Genomic DNA, 17876 nt, shown 5'->3' with positions numbered 1-17876 from the left:
TTATTTTGAGACAGGATCTCGCCAAGTTGATGAGGGTCTTGCTAAATCGCCCAGGCTAACCTCAAACTTGTGATCCTCCTGCCTTTCAGGCATGTGCCACTGCCTTTCTTAAGTCTGAATTTTTTGAGCAGATTCTAAATTCTTGCAAGGCATAAGATGAAATGTCCATAAAATTCAAGCAACATCCTGCAGAAAAATGGCCATGAAAAAAGTTATGCAGCTTCAGAAATAACTGAATTTAAAACTTACACCATTAGTTCCCTCTGGTGGACTAAACTGAGAATACAAGGAAATTAACCAAGCTCTGTCCTGTCCTTATCTCCGTAACAAATTTACACTTAGATCAGGACTTAAGTGTAGCCTGAGGAAATTAGCTTGCATTAATAATTAGAACAGTACCATATTAAAGATAAATTTCAAAAAAGGTAAAATCATAATTAATACAAATAAGAGAACTAATAACATGTTAAACTGGTTCAAAAGAGAATCTGAAGACAGATGCATACATAGGTAACTTAATGCTGAACTGTGCCATGACTCAGGAGGCTGAGGCAGGAGGACCACAAGTTTAAGGCCAGCTTGGGCTACTTAATAAGACCTTGTCTGAAAAAAAAGTGGAGATAGGGATGGGGATGAAACTCAGTGGTAGAGAGTCCCTGGGGTTCTATTCCCAGAACTGAAAAAAAAAAAAAAAGAAAGAAAGAAAGAAAAGCATAAATTAATTAATTTTCTAATACATGTGAAATTGGTGGATATGTACAAGATATAAAGTGTAACATTTAAGTGCTGGGGGTGTAGCTCAGTTGGTAGAGTGCTTGTCTACCATGCACAAAGCCTTGGGTTCAATCCCCAGCACCGTGCCCCCGTAGCAGCAAAAAAAGTAACATCTTTCACAGAGTGGAGATAAATTGTTTTTCACCTGACAGAATTCATTTGTCACTATGTACAAACATCATTTGCATTGATATCAGTTTTCTAGACAAAGTTAATTTAACTGCTGTTAACATCAGCTTACTCCTTGTTATTGTATTTTAAAAGCATTCAGAAGAGGTAAATATTACTCCCAAAAGTATCAATCACTAATGAAATTAAATGTGCTATCTAAAGGAGATGGAGGGTTGAAGTAAAAAATTTTCCACATTCAAATCGCATTAAATGGGGCTGGAGTTGGTGGGGAGTGGGAGAGAGACAAACCTAAGAAGTGTCACAGTTGGGGTCTGGGGCAACAGTTAACATGATTCTTCAAACTTCTACTTACTCTCCCTCCCTTCCCTTATTCTCTCTCCTTTTCCTCCTTTCTGTTCCTTTGCTTATTTTTTTCCTTTGATTGTTTTCCGTTTTTCTTCAGGTTTCTAAGAAATGCTTTTCCTCAAATGTTTGCCATCTATATCTTTTCCATTTATATGCAAAAACTGTTAAGATAAACTGTGTTAAGGTAAAACTGCCAGTGTTGTTAGAAGTAAGGAGAACAGTTACCATGGAGTGTAGTGACTGGAAGGGAGAACATGGGGTTTCTCAAGTGCTGGTAAAGTTATGTTTCTTTATTTTGGTGCTCATTATGTGGGTGTGTTTAGTGTACACTTTTCTATGTAGATTTCAATAAAAGGCTTAAATGAAAACAATACAATATAAAACAAAAAGCCCATAAGTTTAAATTTCATCTCCTTCAAGGAACTGAGTGGATTATAAAAGGAGGCATAAAAAACTTCATGGAAAAAAATTTTCATATTTTTGCCCAGTATCACCAACTTCTGCTCATTTACCAAGGTCTAGTAACTCACTCCAGTTTTGGTTAATTGACAAGGGCAGTGGCAATGGGAAGGGAAAGGCACAGAAGGATGAGGGATTTTAAGAAAGATTGACAGAACTTGATAACTTGTTGAATGTATGGCAATAGGAAAGGGATAAAAGAAAGCAAGACAAGTTACTTGGTAAAGAAAATGGAAACTATTGATTGAATGCAAATTTAGGTAATTATGGTGAAAACATATTATGAGGGCTGGGATAGGTATAGCTCAGTGGTAGAGTGCCTGCCTTGCACACACTAAGGCTCTGGGTTCAATTCCCAGTTTAAAAAAAAAGTGTTTTTAAAAAAACACACAAAATATGTTTATGAGTTTAAATATCTAAAAAAATTATTTTGTTATAATTTTGGTCCTGGGAATTAAAACCAGGGGTACTTTATCACTGAGCTACATCCCAGCCCTTTTTACTTTTTGAGACAGGACCTCACAAAGTTGTTGAGACTGGCCTTGAACTTGCTATCCTCCTACCTCAACCTCCTGACTCGTTGGATTACAGGTGTACACCAACCACATCCAGCCAGGGCCCAGTTTAAGCTAAGAAACTTCTAATTCCAAGCTCTGCGTAAGAGTAATGTAGGAGGAGTTGGGTGCAGTATATAAGGGATTGGGGATGTAGCCCAGTGGTAGAGCTCTTGCTTAGCATGTGCAAGGTCCTAGGTTTCATTCCCTGCATTGCAAAAAGATAAAATAGAATAATGTGTAACAACTACAATTGCTAAGGGAATGATTTATTTAAATTATATATTTACCCTTTACATAGTTAGGAAAGAGGGAACTTAGAATGTAATAAAGCCAATAAAAAGAGAGTGGAGTTTCACAAAAACTTGCACAATGTCTGGAGTACTGATTATTCTATTTGTGATTAAGTGATTAGAGTGATTAGGAAAGACCTGAGATATGTGAGTCAACATCTGGGTGGTATGTGATTCAAGCAGTTACCTGGAGGAAAACTGGTCCAGGAAGAGGGGAACAGGAAAAGCAAAGCTCCTAAAGCGGAAGCACATTTTTTTAGTGTACAGTTGTCCCCCACCCCGCTTATCTGTAGTGGATATGTCTGAGCCCATTAGTGGATGCCTGAAACTGAAGATTGTACCACACACTATATATGTATGTGTGTGTGTGTGTGTGTGTGTGTGTGTATTCCCATAGATATATATGATAAAATTTAATACATTAGGCACATTGAGATTAATAAGCATTAAAATCAAATAATATACTGTAATGTAATTTATGTATGGCCCTAGGTTCCAGTCCCAGCACTGCAAAACAAAAAACTTATGAATTATTTATTTCTGGAATTTTCCACTTAATATTTTCAGGCTGGGTACAATGGCATCCTCTTGTAGTACCAGTTACTTGGGAGACTGAGGCAGGAAGATTGCTTTGGCTCAGGAATTTGAGGCCAGCCTGGGCAATATAGGGGAACCATCTCAAAAAAAAAAAAAATCTGGACTACAGTTGATTATAGGTAATATGGCAAAACTATGGATAAAAGGGTGGGGCCCACTATTTTTGAGAAACAAAAAGAAAGTCAAGGGCTGGTGAGATAGCTCAGTTGGTAGAATGCTTGCCTTGCAAGCACAAGACCCTGGGTTCAATTCCCAGCACCACAAAAAAAAAAAGCCAATGTAGCTAGCCAGAATAAGAGGAGATATAGCCAAGGATGAGGTTGTTTTTGACATTTAGTCAGAATGAGTTCTTTGTATTTTTCTTTTTGTGTGATGAGTAGCCAGCAGAGGGTGTTGAGGAGGGCAGGGACACAAAATGAATTATGTATTAAATCACTTTGGCCTTTGCAACAGTTCAGGAGAGAGATGACAGTGACTTGGGTTAGGATATAATATCTATGGAGAAGGTTGAAAATGAATGCAAAATCTATTTTGAAGGTACTATCAACAGAATTTGCTGTTTTGAGAGTTGAGGATAATTTGTTTTTGGCCTGAACAACTTGGGGGAATGATATGTGGAGGTTTGAAGTCCAGTATGAGGTGGGGGGGCATATTTTGTTTTGAACACATTACATTTTCTATATAATTCATTTAAAATATCAAGTCCACAATTGATAAATAAAATGTAGTATATCTATACAATGGAATATTACTTGGTAAAAAAAATAAAAATAAATAAATGAAGTACTACATGGATGAATTTTGAAAGCATGCCAAGTGAAAGAAGCAGTCACAAAAGACCACATATTGTATGACTCCATTTATATGTCCAAAATAGTCAAATCTATAAAGAATGTACATTAATGTTTGCCTAGGGCTATAAAAAATTAGGAATGACAGGGAACAGGTATGGGGTTTCTTTCTGAGTTGATGAAATGTATGTAGTGATTGTGTGATGTATAGTGCTGTGAATGTACTAAACGCCATTTAATTATTCATGCTGGACGTAGTGGCACATGCCTGGAATCCCAGCAGTTCTAAAGGTTGATGCAGGAGGGTAATAGTTCAAAGCCAGCCTCAGCAACTTAATGAGTCCCTAAGTAACTCAGTCAGATCCTGTCTCAAAATATGTAGTTTTAGGGTAATAGCTCAGTGATACAGCACTTGCCTTGCACTTGTGAGGCACTGGGATCGATCCTCAGCACCACATAAAAATAGATAAATAAAATAGTTTTTTTTTTTTTTTTTCCTCTTCTCAGGGATGAAGAAGATGGAGCTCAATGGTAAACTGCCCCTGGGTTAAATCTCCAGTAAACTGTCCCCTGCCTGCCCCCCTGTCAATAAATGAACATATTGCTTGGCTGAATTTTATTTCAATAAAGCCATTACAAAATGGCTAGTGCCAGTTATTGTGGCATGTTTGTAATCTCAGAGGCTGAGACAAGAGGACTGCAAGTTTGAGGTCAGCCTCAGCCATTTATCGAGTCTCTAAGAAACTTAGTAAGACCCTGTCTCAAAATAAACAATAAAAAGGGCTAGGGGTTTAGTTCAGTGGCAAAGTGCCTCTGGAGTAAATCTCCAATAGCCTCCACCAAAATAAATAAATAAATCAGACTGGGTGTGTAGCTCTGTGGTAGAATGCTTCTGGGTTTAAACACCAGTATCTTAAAAAATAAAACAACATAAACAAATGGCATCACCTAGCAAAGCCATGCACACCTATAATCCTAGTGGCTTGGAAGGCAAGGCAGGAGGATCCCAAGTTCCAGGCCAGCCTGGGCAACTTAGTGAGATCCGCTCTCAAAATAAAAATATAAATGGGATAGGGATGCAGCTCAGTGGTAGAGTACTTTTGGATTCAATTCCTAGTGCCACAAACAACAAAGTATTTGTTGTTTTAGATGTTCGTAATGTTTTTAAAAAGAACAAAAAAATATTCATAATGTTCTTAAGGATTCAGTCAACTATTTTGTTGACTAAATATATTCTTCCTTCTCCAGTCTCCCTTCCACAATCATAAATACCTCTTCTTTCCTTCTTCATTATAGAAAGAAATCTAATTTGGATTATATAAATCAGTTTAAGATAACTTTTTGGCCTTTATCTGGGAGTTCCAGACAAGCTGAGGAAAACATTTATTAATATTAACCCACAAATATTTTGAGGTATTAAGAGTTTAAATATCCATAAATCTTTGAAAAAGTACTTGTCTTCAGTTCAGGAGGAAAAATTTCAAATATCTGAGATCCAAGAAATCTTTGGTTTTGAATTCCGACCCCCCCATAAAACTCAGTAAAATGATGTCCATCATTGTTAGGTTGACTCTATGTGGCAAACATGTGGATTCATTCATGGAGCCTGTCTGAAGGGGTAGAAACCCCAAGATTAAAGCTAAGTTTCTAAAAAAGTTCAGAAAAAATATACTATTATACTTATGGAGGTCCAATTAGGTTAAGAAAAAAATGATGGCCAAATTAGTTATATTCAAAGAAAAAAAATCCCACATAAAATATGTCTATTTGAAGAGCTTTTCAGGAATATTTGCTCCCTCCTCCCTCAAGTTGAATCTCTCTCTTTTTTTACCACCTAGAATGTAAAAGAAAATCAACAAAGCTGAGCTATTTCCTTTCTCGCTTGCTCTCTCTTTTTAAATATTCCAGTAGTGGGGATTGAATCCGGGGATGTTCTACCACTGAACTACATCCCCTTCCCCAGCTCCTTTTTAAAAAAATTATTTTGAGATGGAGATAGTCACAAAGTTGCCCAGGCTGGCCTTGAACTTGTGATCCTCCTGCTTCAGCCTCCCAGGTAAATGGGATTACAGGTATAAAACAGAGACTGGTCTGGTAGTGTAAATGGGGAGGCATTATTACCCTCATGTGAAAAATTATTTTTCTAAAACAAATGAAAATTGCTATAAAACTATGTACAAAAAGACCAGAAAGATAATAATTGATCTTTATTATATAGAAATGTGAAGGCCATATGAATTAAATAAGAAGGTGTTTGGCAATGAACATTATGAAGATTTGAACTGAAGACATCCTCATCATATTGAGATACAAATTAAAATAAACACTAAAGAGTTGCAAAGAAGGAACTCAATCTACCCCACAATCAAACTAAAACTTTGGAAAACCTGGTTTCAATTCATGCCGAATTGTTAAATGGAAAGAAAAGTTACATCAGGTAGCAACAGTACATGACTAGCTTTTGTAATTTTAGAGAGGCTAGACTAAAGCTCTACTTAGCTTCTCATTTAAAATTTGTTTCATGTTACAATTATATCTTTATGCACCTAAGAAGAGCCAGAAGTGAAAACAAAGTGTTGAGTTCGGGACTTTTTATGGAATTTTACGTTTGAGGGAGGGGATAAAGTTAATCATTTAATTATTTCTGATCAAGAGAATGTGATGACAGGTCTGGGTTTAACAGCCTGTTTCTCCACAGTGGTCAACAGGCAGGAGCTAATGAAAGTATAATAAATGCTTGACATTAGTACAACTCAGTGCCTGTCCTTTTCATACCCCTCAATACAATACCTTACATCAGTGTACTCCTGACAAAAAATTGCCCCTTTACATAGGATCTTTATTAATATAGCTTCTCTTTACTCTCAGTACTGAAATGAAAAACATTTTAGAGATTTGGCTAGAATGGTTTAACTCAATGGTTGCATTGAAATAAGACTGAAGACCAGATGGGTACTTGTACATTAAATATAGACAAAACTACTCCAAGAACTCTTAAATATAGGTAGAACTTTTTCAATTTGTGTAGGAACCCAAAAATAGGGAAAAAGAAGATGTGGCATTTAGATATACAGCCTGAACTCAGAGTGCTTTTTGGTAATTGAAACTTACAATTTCCTCAATTCAATCAGAGCAGAGACATATAAATACAAACATTTGTGGTACTGGGGATTGAACCAAGGCAAGCACTCTATCACTGAACTATTATCCTCAGATCATTACTTTGTGACAGAGTCTAAGTTGCCTAGGCCGGCCTTCAACTTGCCATCTTCCTACTTCAACCTCCTCAGCAGCTAGGATTGCAGGTATGTGCTACCATGTCAGGTTTAGAGCAGAACCATTTAAATAGTCTAGAGGAAATAGGACAGTCTTGTGCTAAAGGATGGAAATTCTCAGGCCACCTCTACCCTCTTCAAATTATAATGCTGACTATATGAAGGAGGTTGTTGTGACACATTTTTTCTTTTTCATTTAAACTTTTGTCTTAATGAGTGAAGGAGCATGATGATGCTAAAATGAGTATAGGATATATTTCTGGTTCTAGGAGTGTGAGATCCAGGTAATCAAATCAGGGACATTTTCAGTAGGTTAGAAAAAGAAAGATAAAAAAATCTGTAGCAGGACATACAATCCCAGAGACCATCTGCTTCAAAAATTAATTTTGTTTCCACTGCTGCTCATTTAAGGACAATTAATTCAATAAACTATATTATTCAGCAGAGCCTGAGAGACAAAAGACTCTGTAACATGTACTTAAGATAGAAAATAAACTTAGAAAAATATAATAAATGGTTTGCTTTTCATCTCATTCACATTCTGTTGTAGAACTTGAAACCCCACTTAGATATTCATATTTCTGTTTATCCAAAAGTACAATGGATGAAATTAAACCAAGAAATGGAAGAAAAGTATTTATTGGGTGTGTGTGGGCTCACCCAGTTTATTCATCTATGGAGTGAAAGTATAGGGAAACAACATCTGCTTATAAAGATCAAGGCATATGGAGAAGCCCTAAAATTCCTCTCCCCAAATCATGAGTCTGACCCAAGAGAAGGAATAAAAAATGATGAAAACATTTCATGACACCAAACTCAGTGATGGGGTCTCAGAAAGTCACCAGCCAGCATGTAAAAAGAAAAAACCCATCTGCTGGCTCTAGGATTTATTGAAGGCTGCCAGCACAGCCCAGATCATCTCTGTAGCATTGTGCTTTGTCCCCTCTACTTCAGGGTCCAGTTCTACTAGGTCCTTGGCTCTATTCATTGCCACATCATATTTGTCATCTGTTAGAGAGGAGAAGACATTCTCTAGCACATCAGAGGAGTGTGCTAGCACCAGGAGTGCTAGTGTTCGCCTGTCCATACGCTGAGGGTCATTTACCCACCGCTCTAGTACACTATCTTGAAGTTTTTTCACTAGTCGCTGTTTCTCTGTTGTATTGGTCACTGGATGAGTAGTCATGTCAAACAGCAGGAAATTCTGTTTCTCAGTGGTTAGAATGCCCTTCTCTACTAGGTTCTTTGCAATTCGCTCTCGTACATTTCTCAGCTGGTACTGCAATTTGAAGGGATTCCAGGTCTCACCTATGGGCAAAAGAAATAGGACATAATGACCAGAAAAAGGAAAACAAAATGAAAAAAGCAAATTAGTTATCTGGAACACTGAATGGTTAAAAATTTGGAAGTACAATTTCCACTTATTCATGAAGGAATAATTTTCTTTCCTCAGTCCATTCTATTGTTTGTCCTTTATACCATGGTTTTGATTCCAAGCATATTTCTCATTAAACAACCTTTTAAAAATGTCATCAAGGGGGCTGGGGAGATAGCTCAGTAGGTAGAGTGCTTGCCTTGTAAACACAAGGCCTTGGGTTCAATCCCCAGCACCCAAAAAAAAAAAAAAAAAAAAAAAAAGTCATCAAGAACTTCTTCCATATTGCTAATATTTATGGACTTTCTTTTTTTTTTTTTTTTGTACTGGGGATTGGACCCAGGGGAGCTTTACCACTGAATTACATCCCTATTTTATTTTGAGACAGGGTCTGGATAAGTTGCTTAGGGCCTTGCTAGGTTTCTAAGGCTGGCCTCCAATTTGCAATCCTTCTGCCTTAGCCTCCTAAGTTGAAGGATTATAGGTATGTGCTACTGTACCTGGTTTTAGTTCTGTTCTATATGACTTCTCTGTGACACTGTTAATCATTGTCTTTTTGAAATCCTTTTAGGCTGGGTGCAGGGGTGAATGCCTATAATCCCAGTGACTTGGGAGGCTGAGGCATGAGGATCATAAGTTCAAGGCCAGCCTGGGCAACTTAGCAAGACCCTTTTCAAAATACTACTATCCAGGGGCTGGGGTTGTGGCTCAGTGGTAGAGTGCTTGCCTAACATGTGTGAGGCACTGGGTTCAATTCTCAGCACCATATATAAATAAATACATAAAAATAAAGGTCCATTGATAACTTAAAAAATTATATATAATTTACATATATATATATAAAATTTTATATATATAGAAAAAAATATATATAAAAATTTTTAAAAATGCTACTATTCATCCAAGAATAGCACCTGGTCACCCAAGAGCTCTCACGGAGATGTACTATGAGATTAATGTTGTTTTCATGCTGACTAGGCTAATATAATATCCATTCTGAAAGCCTATGGATCAAAGAGTAACTTTGACTTTTTATTTACGAATTATAATTCTGGGGCTGGGAGTATACCTCAGTGGTAGATTGCTTGCTTATGTGTGAGGCCCTGGGTTTGATTCCTAGTGCTGCCAAAAAAAATGAAATCCATTCCCCACCCCAACCCCTGTTTTTGTTTGTTTGTTTGTTTGTTTGTTGGTACTGGTGATTTGACAAAGGGGCACTTTACCACTGAGCTATATACCCCCAGCCCTTTTTATTGTTTAATTTGAGACAGGGACTCACTAAATTGCTTAGGCCCTAAGTTGCTGAGGCTGGTCTTCAACTTGCAATCCTCTTGTCTCAGTCTTCTGAGTGGCTGGGATTATAGGCATGCACCACTTTGCCCTGCTAGGAAAGGTATTTCATAAGGCTATAGCTGCTACAGATTGTGATTCTTCTGATGATCTGGCAATTTAAATTGAAAATGTTCAGGGAAGAATTCACTATTCTATATGTCATTAAGAACATTCATGATAGATGGGTCTGGTGGTACATGCAATTGGGAGTCTGAGGCAGGAGAACTGATAAGTTTGAGGTCAGTCTCAGCAACTTAGTGAGACCCTGTCTCAATATTTAAGAAAAAAAAAAGTGGGGGTACAGTGGGGGATGTAGTTTAGTGGCAAAGTGCCCCTGGGTTAAATATCCAGTACCACAAAATCAACAAAACAAAAACAACAACAATAAAAAAACAACTGATTCATAGGAAGAGACCAAAATGTCAATATAAACAGAATTTGGAAGAAGTTGATTTCTGTTGTTTTGTTTTTTTGCAGTGCTGGGGATTGAACCCAGGGTCTTGTGCATGCAAGGCAAGCACTCTACCAACTGAGCTATATCCCCAGTCCCTGAAGAAGTTGATTTCTAATGAATGACTTTGAAAGGGTCAAGACTTCAGTGAAGGAAGTTAACTGCAGATGCGGTAGAAATAGCAAGAGAACTAGAAAGTGGAGCCTAAAGATGTAACTGAATTGCTACTATTTCATGATAAAACTTTAATGGATGAGGAGTTGCTTCTTGTGGATGAGCAAAGAAAGTAGTTTCTTCTTTAGCTCCCCTTTATTTTGTGGTGCCGGAGAATGAGCCCAGGACCTGACACATGCTAATCAAGTGTTCTACCACTAAGCTTACTAAACTCCCATCCCTCTTTTTCTGTTTTTTTTTTTTTTTTTTTTTTTTTTTTTTTGGTGGTGCTGGGGATTGAACCCAGGGCCTTGTACTTGTGAGGTGAGCACTCTACCAACTGAGCTATCTCCCCAGCCTTCTTTTTCTGTTCTTATCTTTCTCTGTTTCTTCCTTTCTCTCTCTCCCAATTTCCCTCATTTCTTCTCTCTCTTTATTTTGGTACTGGGGACTGAACCAAGGGGTACTTTAAAACTGAGTCACATTCCAAGCCCTTTTTATTTTTTATTTTGAGACAGGGTCTCATTACGTTGCTTAGGGTCTTGCTAATTTGCTGAAGCTGGCCTCAAACTTGTGATCCTCCTGCCTCGGCCTCCAACGGTGCTGGAATTATAGGGGTGTGCCACCACATCCAGCTCTCTCTCTCTTACATGGGGTCTTGCTGTGTTTCCCAGGTTGGCCCTGCACTTCTGTGTTCAAGTGATCTTCCTGTTTTACCCTCCCAAGTAGCTAGGACTAATATGCCACTGTATCCAGCAGAAAGTGGTTTCTTGAAACTGAATCTAGTCCTGGTGAATATGCTGTGAATTTGTTGACATGACAACAAAGGATTTATAGTATGACATTAACTTAGTGGAGAGTGCAGCAGCCGAGTTTGAGACGACTGACTTCAATTTTGTAAGAGGCTGTACTGTTGATAAAATGCTATCAAACAGTATTATACACTAATAGAGAAATCTTTCATGAAATGAAAAATTAATCAATGGAGCAAACTTTTTTATTGTTTTATTTTAAGAAATTACAACAGCCACCCGAACTTCAGCAATCGTCACTCTGATCAGTTAGCAGTCATCAAGATCCTCTAGCAACAAAAGATTAAGTCTCAGATTATCGTTAGCATCATTAGTGCTTTTTAGTCATATGTACATACATACGTAGTGGTACACACACACACACACACACACACACACACACACACACACACAAATATCCCCCACACCCCTCAGGGCTGAGGGATTGAGTCGAGGGTTTTGCACACGCTAGGCAAGCACTCATTCATCATTTTTTTTTGGACCAGGGACTGAACCCAGGGACATTTAGCCTCTGAGTCACATTACCAGCCCTCTTATTTTTTATTTTGAGACATGTCTTGCTAAATTGCTATGGCTTCACTAAGTTGCTGAGACTGACTCTGATTTGCGATCCTCCTCAGCCTATTCAGTTGCTGGGATCAGAGGCATGTCCTACCATGTCCAGCCCATAAAGTATTTTTAAAATAAGGTACATAATTGGCTTTTAGACACAATGCTAGGGCTGGTGACATAGCATGGCTGTAGGTTTGATCCCCAACACCACAAAATAACAACAAACAGACATAATTCTGCTGCAAACATTTTTGTTTTTTTGTATTAGGGATTGAACCCAGGGTGCTCTACCTCTGAGCTACATCCTAGACCTTTTGATTTTTTTTTTTTAATTTTGTGATAGGGTCTTGCTACATTGCTTAGGGCTTCACTAGGTTAATGAAACTGTTCTTGAACTTTTGATCTTTCTGTTTTAACCTCCTGAGTTGTTGTGATTACAGGCATGTGCCATCATGACTGGCACGACTGCAAACTTACTAGACTATAGTATAGCGCAAACTTTTTTTTTTTTTTTTTTTTTTGGGGTGCTGGGGATTGAACTCAGGACCTTGTGCTTGCGAGGCGAGTACTCTACCAACTGAGCTATCTCCCCAGCCCGGAAGCTTTTTTTTTTTAATTGGTGGTAATGGAGTAGAATCCAGGGCCTTGTACACGTTAGGCAAGTGCACTGCTACTGAGCAATGCCCCCAGCCTAATAAATATAACTTTCCCTATGTGCTGGGAACCAAAATATTTATGTGACTTATTTTATTATAATATTCAATTTACTGTGGAGGTCTGGAATGGAACCTGTAATATCTCTGAGCTAAGCCTGTATTAGAAAATGTCCATCTAATACAGAAAAAGATAGTAACAGAGATATAGAAGAATAGACAGACATATGGGAGGAAAATGGAAGTTGTAAACTGAATCATCTCAGTAATAATATAAGATGTGAATTAAAAAAAAGATGTGATTAAATCAAAACACTCTAATCAGCCAGATACAGAATACAACTCTGCTCAGTTGGCAGAGTGCTTGCCTCACATGCACAAAGCCCTGGGTTCAATCCCCAGCACCACAAAAAGAAAACCAAAAAAACCAAAAAGGTGCTTCTATAGTTGGAGGAATATTTCTTAGCAATAAAAAGGTCAATTCCTCAGAAAGATATAAAAATTATAAATGCAACTAATGACAGTCCATCCCAAAATATATGAAACAAGAATGGATAGAATTCACAAGAGAGATGATTCAATAGTAATCAGAGACTTCGATACCCTACTTTCCATAATAGAACAACCAGGCAGAAGATCAACAAGGAAACAGAAGACTTGAACAAAAGTATAAGCCAACAAGATCTAATGAGACATTTTTTTTTGGTGTATGGGTATGTATGGTGATGGGGATCAAACTTGGGGCCTCACACATGTCAGGCAATCACTACACCACTGAATTATACTCCTAGCCCCCTAGTGAGACATCTTCACAACATTCTACCTCCAACAAGACCTAAGTCTTAAATTGCATAACATTCTAAGCAATGAGATAAATTCTTGTCCCATTCCATTCCATCCTTCTGGGACATAATCATCTCTTTGTCTAGCATATCCATACTCTATATACCACCCACTCTATATACCACTTAATAGCCATTTCAGTTTCAGACTGACTTGAAGTATCACAGTGCTTAATGCTATGTCACAATACCTATGTCATGCACCTCAATTCATCTCATCAGGTGCATACTGTATTATCTCACATGATCATGGTGAATGAAGTAAAAGATTTTTTTTTTCATTGTGCTGGGGATCAAATTCAGGGCCTCAGGCATGCCAGGCAAATGCTCTACCACTAAGCCACAGCTGCAGCCCACAGTAAGAGACACATACCACATGTTCAGCAACTTAGTGAGAGCCTGTCTCAAAATAAAAAATGAAAAGGGCTGGTGATGTAGCTTAGTGGTACATGCCCCTGCGTTCAATCCCCATTTACTGCCAAATAATCCAAAAATATAAAAAACCAAAAAATATCAAAACAAAGAAATGGACAAATTCCTTGAAAAAACACAAATCACCTAAACTGAGTCAAGAATAAAAAATCTCAACAGATCAATGACAAGTAAAGAATTAGTAATCAAAAACCTCCTGACATAGAAAAGTTCTGGACCAGATGGGTTTACCAGTGAATTTTTACCTAACAGTATAGTATGTTAGTCCCTTTTTTTTTAGTTGTCAATGGACTTTTATTTTATTTATTTATATGCGGTGCTGAGAATCGAACCCAGGGTCTCACACATGCTAAGCAAGTGCTCTACCACTGAGCCACTACTCCAGCCCTGTTAGTTCAGTTTTTGTTGTTGGGACCAAAATACCTGACAAGAACAACTTACAGGAGGAAAAGCTTATTTTGGTTTAAAGTGTTTCAGAGGTTCGGTCCATGGTCAGCTGACTCCATTGCTCTGGGCACAAAGTGAGGCAGAACATCATGGTAGAAGGGTATGTGGGAAGAGCATTGCTCATCTCAAGGCTTCCAAGAAGCAAGTACAGTGGGGGTTGGGAGGTACCACAGGAAAGATTAATCTTTCTACGGAAGGCCCCCAATGACCCACCTTCTCCAGTCATACCTCACCTGCCTGTAGTTACCACCCAGTTAGTCCATTCAAACTAGGAAGAACTGATTAAATTATAACTCTCCTAATTCAATCATTTTACCTTTGAACATTCCTGCATTAACACAGGAGCTTTTGGGGAACACTTTATATCCAAACCATATAAAGAATTAACACGGGGGGGGGGTTGTGGCTCAGTGGGAGGGTGCTTGCCTGGCATGTGTGGGGCACTGGGTTCAATTCTCAGCACCACATATAAATAAATAAGTAATAAAGGTCCATCAACAACCAAAAATTATTTTAAAAAAGAACAACAATTTATAGAAATTAATGTTGTATTAAAAAAAAGAAATCACAAGTAAAGGAAAATAAAGATCAATAGGCCTAAAGTCTTATTTTATTAACTCCTTATTAAAAATATTAGCATGTGAAAAGGATTATTTCTAATAATCAAATAAAATTTATCATAGGAATTCAACATAATGAAAGAAAGTAATATATCACATTAATAGAACAAAAGGAAAAAAAACACACACATACACAAAACACCCTTTCTTCATAAAAATTAGGAATGAAAAGAAACTTCTGGGGGCTGGAGATATAGCTCAGTTGGTAGAGTGCTTGCCTTGTAAGCACAAGGCCCTGGGTTCAATCCCCAGCACCTCAAAAAAAGAAAAAAAAAAAGAAAAAAAAGAAACTTTCTCAGCATGAAAAATGATATTTATGAAGAACCCATAGCTGATAGCATACTCAATGGTGACAGAAAGCTTTTCCCAAAGGTCAGAAAGAATACAAGGATGCTTGCTTTTATGACTTACTCAACAATGTAATAGAAGTTTTAGCCAGAGGTATTAGAAGATCAATCAATCAATCAATCAATCAATCAAATATCGGAAAGGAAAAGGTCAAACTAGTTCTATTTGCAGATGACATGATTCTATATATAGAAAATCGAAAAGAAACATGGATCAAAGATTACCAGAGCTAATAAATTCAGCAAAGTTTGCAGGGTACAAGATCAACACACAAACATCAATTGAATTCTATATAAGTTTACAGACACAGTCTCACTGAGTTGCTTAGGGCCTCACTAAATTGCTGAGGCTGGGTTTGAACTCATAATCCTCTTGCTTCAGTCTCCTGAGTTGCTGGGATTACAGGTGTGAGTCACCCGGCCCAGCTCACTTGGTTTTTGACAAAGCTGCCAATGAGGAAAGTACAATTTTTTTTCAATTAAAAAGTGCTGAGAAATCAGAACCCAGCTGATATACACATGCAAAAGAATGAAGATGCACCTTTACCTTGTACCATACATATTAATTTTTATTAACTTAAAATGAAATCAGTGAGTCTGGTGATGTAGCTCAGTGGCATAATGCTTGCCTTTCACACATGAGGTACTAGATGCAATTCCCTAGCACCAAAAACAAAAACAAAAACAAATGAAAAACAATGATCTCAACTTAAATGACTAAAATGTAAAACTCTTAGAAGAAGACAGGAAAAATATTCTTTATACTGAATTTAGCAATGATTTAATGCAGGCAATAAAAGCAAATTTGACTTCATCAGAATTAAGAAGGGTACAATCAAGAAAATAAAAGATTGTCATCCATGAAAATACTTGCAAATTATACATTTGATAAAGGATTGATAAAAGAATTTCTAAACTGAGTATGATGGTGCACGCCTGTAATTCCAGCTACTTATAGGAGGCTGAGGCGGGAGGATCTCAAGTTCAAAGCCAACCTCAGCAAATCAGCAAGGCCCTAAGCAATTTAGCCAGACCTTGTCTCAAAATAAACAATTATAAAGGGCTGGGCTCAATACTGGATAGATCGTCCAAAAAAAATTGAATAAAGAAACCGTAGATCTCAATAACACAATCAACAATTTAGACTTAATGGACATATATAGAATATACCATCCAACGAAGAACGAATACACTTTCTTCTCAGCAGCACATGGATCCTTCTCTAAAATAGACCATATTTTATGCCACAAAGCTACTGTTAGCAAATACAAGAAGATAGAGATACTACCTTGTACTCTATCAGATCATAATGGATTGAAATTAGAAATAAATGACAGAATAAAAAACAGAAACTTCTCCAATACCTGGAGATTAAATAATACACTATTATATGATGAATGGATAACAGAAGACATCAGGAGGGAAATAAAAAAATTCTTAGAAGTAAACGAGAACAAAGACACATCATATCAAAATCTCTGGGACACTATGAAAGCAGTACTTAGAGGAAGATTTATTTCATGGGGCGCATTCAAAAAAAGAAGTAGAAATCAACAAATAAACGACTTAACACTACAGCTCAAAGCGCTAGAAAAAGAAGAGCAGACCAATACCAAAAGTAATAGAAGACAGGAAATAGTTAAAATCAGAGCCGAAATCAACGAAATTGAAACAAAAGAAACAATTGGAAAAATTAACAAAATAAATAGTTGGTTCTTTGAAAAAATAAATAAAATTGATAAACCCTTAGCCACACTAACAAAGAGAAAGAGGGAGAAAACTCAAATTACTAAAATTCGGAATGAAAAAGGAAACATCACAACAGACACGAGTGAAATACAAAACATAATTAGAAGCTATTTCGAAAATCTATACTCCAACAAAACAGAAAACCTCGAAGACATCAACAAATTTCTAGAGACATATGAATTACCTAAACTGAACGAGGAGGACATACACAACTTAAACAAACCAATTTCAAGCAATGAAATAGAAGAGGTCATCAAAAGCCTACCAACAAAGAAAAGTCCAGGACCAGATGGGTTCTCAGCCGAGTTCTACAAAACCTTTAAAGAAGAGCTCATTCCAATACTCCTCAAACTATTCCATGAAATAAAGAGGAGGGAACCCTCCCAAACTCGTTCTATGAAGCCAATATCACCCTGATACCTAAACCAGACAGAGACACATGGAGGAAAGAAAATTTCAGACCAATATCCTTAATGAACATCGACGCAAAAATTCTCAACAAAATTTTAGCAAATCGCATACAAATATATATTAAAAAGATAGTGCACCACGATCAAGTGGGTTTTATCCCAGGGATGCAAGGTTGGTTCAACATTCGGAAATCAATAAATGTCATTCACCATATCAACAGACTTAAAGTTAAGAATCACATGATTATTTCAATAGATGCAGAAAAAGCATTCGATAAAATACAGCATCCCTTCATGCTCAAAACACTAGAAAAAATTGGGGTAGTGGGAACATTCCTTAACATTATAAAGGCCATCTACGCTAAGCCCATGGCCAATATCATTCTAAATGGTGAAAAACTGAAAGCGTTCCCCCTAAAAACTGGAACAAGGCAGGGATGCCCTCTTTCACCACTTCTATTCAACATCGTCCTTGAGACTC

The 17876-nt window shown here is 37.3% G+C and overlaps 1 protein-coding gene across 3 annotated transcripts in view; it reads right to left on the bottom strand.

Moving 5' to 3' along the window:
* Positions 1 to 5395: 5395 nt before the first annotated feature.
* The window catches only part of Golph3l (golgi phosphoprotein 3 like), a 37308-nt gene continuing 24827 nt past the window's right edge, over positions 5396 to 17876 (bottom strand). The window contains exon 4 of one of the 3 annotated variants that reach the window (XM_047528556.1): positions 5396 to 8528. In XM_047528556.1, coding sequence (XP_047384512.1) covers positions 8101 to 8528 — 428 coding nt within the window. In that variant the 3' untranslated portion in view covers positions 5396 to 8100. The remainder of the gene's footprint in view (positions 8529 to 17876) is intronic. The other 2 variants (XM_047528569.1, XM_047528561.1) reach the window with 2 other exon arrangements.

Source organism: Sciurus carolinensis, chromosome 1 (genome assembly GCF_902686445.1).
Source record: "Sciurus carolinensis chromosome 1, mSciCar1.2, whole genome shotgun sequence".
NCBI classification, from domain to species: domain Eukaryota; kingdom Metazoa; phylum Chordata; class Mammalia; order Rodentia; family Sciuridae; genus Sciurus; species Sciurus carolinensis.
This window is presented reverse-complemented; position numbering and strand designations above follow the sequence as displayed.